The following is a 4,114-nucleotide window of genomic DNA, read 5'->3' on the forward strand; positions in this document are numbered from 1 at the left end:
AAGAGATTGGGTCCTTATAGACAGGTCAGTAAGCGCTTGGGTCCTTATAGACAGGTCAGTAAGAGCTTGGGTCCTTATAGACAGGACAGTAAGAGATTGTGTCATGATAGACAGGTCAGTAAGAGCTTGGGTCCTTATAGACAGGTCAGTAAGCGCTTGGGTCCTCATAGACAGGTCAGTAGCAGTATGTGCATTATTATTTATATTAATTTAAACCAACACTCATAAGGCTCAGAACAGAAAGACATTTAACCCAAATATGACTGGCAGGCCAAGAGAAAGGGCTGTCATTGAAAATAACACAACATAAATCTGAGCTTACATGAACTTACTGAGCTTACATTGGAGTCTCCATCAGGTTCTGTCAGATCCAACTAGTTGGTTATTAAGGTTGCACCAAGAATAAATAACCTATTCAATCAGAATAAGAAATGGGTAAATACTGGCCTAATAAATGATTAATGGTGCTTTTGAGGGTTGTAGTAGGGCACTTTAGACGCATGTCATATGTTCTGAGAAATTGTTTTCTTTTTTTCTAAATAAAAACTTCTAACTCACACAAGGATTTCATCCTTTTCATGTCATTTTTATTCTTCACTTCACAACAAGGAACATTTTTTAATGAATAATGAGATATTTACAGTTTATTAAGGATGAATGTGTCTGTAGTTGTAGTGGGCCATTTCCATCACTTCAGTCTGATTATGGAAAGTACTCTAAAACTGGGAACTTGTGTTGTGTCAATAATGATATACTATGTAGGCATCACTGATTAAAGTGCACTCATTGCTCTTGAACAACGTTCCACTTTAGAACAGGGGTCCTGCCTCCCAGTCACCACTAGCAGCCTGGGTGAGTACCATTACCATTACTGCCTCCCAGTCACCACTAGCAGCCTGGGTGAGTACCATTACCATTACTGCCCCCCCCCCCCCAGTCACCACTAGCAGCCTGGGTGAGTACCATTAGAATTATTTGGACCTGTTGTGCCATTGCATTAAGAATATTTTAGTGAGAATAATAAAGTGGCTAACACAGGCCTGATAAATGATGCTTAATGCAGACTTCATTTGGCACTTATACAGACGCATATTAATTATGTGTGAATGGTTAACATATGTTCCATAAACTAAAGTGTTTCCCCAGTTTTATGTCCAGAAATCAGATCAAACACAATTCATGTAAATTCCATACCCTACGTCAGACACTCTCCTACAATATATCTACCTACAGCTTTTAGTCTCACAGATTCTTTTATAATATGCACCACACGATATGTCATTCCACTTTTCTCTTGTAATCATGGCACAGTTTTCTCCATCTGGATCATTTTCCTTGTAGTTATCTGGCTGCGTGTGGCCCCAAAACCTGGAAGAAGAGCAGAGTCCAGAGAGCACATAAACATAATAAACGGTGCTCATAATCTGTCAAATTAAACCATGCCAGGTATCAGATTTCAGCTCTTTACTTTGTTTTTAGATCTGCACATATCTAACCAATGAAATGTGAATTGTTTTGAGCAGAAACAATTGTAAATATGTTTGGATTGTACCAACTTTGGGTTTGTGAGGGGTGTGTTGTCCACCCAGCGCCATTTGCCCTCTTCCTGAGCGTCAGTTAAACCAATCCAGTGATTTTCCCTCTTGGCCTTCAGGAAATCCTAATGTAAGAAATATCACTCTCATGATCTTGATAAGCAACATAATGATAATGACTGTAATAACCATCCATTTAATCATGCTGATTTCAATCACATTACTCTTTAAAGCTTGTTTACTCTTTTTACTCATTTATTCTTAATCATTTTTTTTTATTTGTAGATTGTAAATAGGATTGATCAATTAATCTTTTGGCATCTGATGAATCTTAGTTTTCATTTCCAGGTAGAGTGGGGTATCAGATTAGTATCACATGAAAGGGCGTGAAGTCAACCCAAGCTAAGATGACCTTTATTGATCCCACACAGGGAAATGTGCTGAATACCTGAGAGTCACAAATAGGTAATTGTGATTAATGAGAGCATTGATTAATATTCTTATAACTACATGCCTGATGTATATCCAGGATTGCAGACCGTATTGCTTTTCAGTGCCTTCATGTTATTTCTGATTTTATAGTTTTTGCATTATAATGTATTTTAGTTAGGATTCAATTACAAGTAAAGTAAAGTATCTTTGCTCAACACAAGCCTAAGGTTATGTTGGCAATGAATGGTATTTATTTGATTAAGGGAATTTTGGCATAGAAGTTATATGTTTAGGAAGAATATACATTCTGAGTTTTTGCATTATAATGTTGTGTTTTTGTTCAGATTAAAGCATGTTTTTACGTAACCTTGGCTCAACACAAGTATAAGGTTATGTTGGCAATGAATGGTATAGACGGAATTTTGGAATTGAAGTCCTATGTTTAAAGAGAAGATACAATCTGGGTAGAAACAAAGTAGTTTTACTACTCATAAGCCATATTCCCTCATTATTCCCTACATACATACATATGTATGTTTCCAGTGAGGTCTTAATACATTACTGACCATTTCCCAATGATGCATAGTTTATTGCCTCTTAAAAATGTCTGCTTCATACTTAAACCTAGACCTCTACTTAAGTAAATGTATATATTCAATGACATTAGTGAAGGATGAATACGGACTTGTAAGTAATGAACACATTGTTTGCTTTTATAGAGATCTGACTGGTTACTGGTACAGATTTCTGCTACCTGCTTACTCAGCCATGTCAGTCAATGGAAGAGCAGGAATTGCTGAATGACTTCTGAATAATTTCCTACAAATTGGATGTAATTAATGTACTATTTTAAAACAGGATGCTGTTGCTGATGTTATATCAGGTAATGAAATTATCTTGAGTGGCCCTCTGAGACACGTATCATTAACCTGGTGTTTAACACATGATGCAAATAATGCTGTATAAATTTACAATAGCCATCCTATCATTCACACAAATGGTCTGAACACTTGTAAACAAGTAAACAGTTGCTGTTCTCAGGTATGGTGGAGGTATAGGACAGGGGGCTACTGCACCAAAAATGAGTTCACCAGCCACTACTGATTAGAGTTTAGTACATTAGTGTTAGATATTAAACTATGAAATGTTTTTAAGGAATTAATATGTCATACCATTTCTTGTTGACTGTTTATGATGACCAGATGTCCTCCTATAGTCACACAGGCATCTCTGCTCTCAGTCCAGTTCATCACATCAGTGGAGAAGTGGTAACATGCTCCATCGAAGTACTCCCAGTCATCAGCACACTTCCTCACTCCTGTTTAAGGGATATAATTCATAATGACCACCAGAACTGACATTTAGTTTCTCATGATTTGTTGAAATACTGTATGTATATACCGCTACTTTGACTGAAACAAAGACATACTGATAAGTAGTCCCCCGGTTACATGGTCAAAACCTGATATGGACAGACCTGTTGCTTTTTCAGTACTTTTGTGCACCAGAAGGAAGACAAGGTCTAGTAACCTCTAGTCCACCACGGATGTTTTGGAAATCTCACCTTGTAGCTCAGTCTTCAGCTTTGTGTTCTCCTTAGTGAGATTATCATTTCTGTTTTTCTGCTCAATCAACATGCTTTTAGTTTCTGTTGAAAGAAAGACATGAACAGTAGACTATCCCATTAAAAGATGAATCTATGGGGATGAAACAGATTTTAAACATCATATATTTTCGTAGTTAGTGGATTACTAGATGGGTAACAGTCTTTGAGATTAACCTAATTTACACTAGCAATTTGACCCTGAACCTAATCTAATTTACACAAGCAATTTGACCCTGACCCTAATCTAATTTATACTAGCAATTTGGACAGACCTGTTGCTTTTTCAGTACTTTTGTGCACCAGAGGCAAAAGTAATACATGAAATATGTTCATATAGAAGACTTTGTACCTGACAGTTCAGACTCCACATCTGTTTTGTCAGTAGTACAGTTGTCATACTGTTGTTCCATACCTGTGGAGACAAAGAGAAAGGCTCCTTAGGCTCATGGAGTTTCATTACTGCAAGCATGTGGCCAGAGTTGTGTGTTTCAGGGTCATAGAGTTTAATTACTGCAAGCATGTGGCCAGAGTTGTGTGTTTC

The 4,114-nt window shown here is 37.1% G+C and overlaps 1 protein-coding gene across 1 annotated transcript; it reads right to left on the reverse strand.

Annotated features, from left to right (window-relative positions):
• Positions 1 to 1,341: 1,341 nt before the first annotated feature.
• Positions 1,342 to 3,309, reverse strand: LOC116224589 (C-type lectin domain family 4 member E-like). Its single transcript, XM_031584771.2, has 3 exons — positions 3,140 to 3,309; positions 1,553 to 1,660; positions 1,342 to 1,368 (listed from the first exon to the last, which is right to left on the reverse strand). Exons 1-3 carry the CDS (start codon positions 3,215 to 3,217, stop codon positions 1,342 to 1,344), a joined length of 213 nt encoding a protein of 70 aa, XP_031440631.2. The 5' UTR covers positions 3,218 to 3,309.
• Positions 3,310 to 4,114: the final 805 nt, after the last annotated feature.

Source organism: Clupea harengus, chromosome 18, assembly GCF_900700415.2.
Source record: "Clupea harengus chromosome 18, Ch_v2.0.2, whole genome shotgun sequence".
Lineage (NCBI taxonomy): Eukaryota > Metazoa > Chordata > Actinopteri > Clupeiformes > Clupeidae > Clupea > Clupea harengus.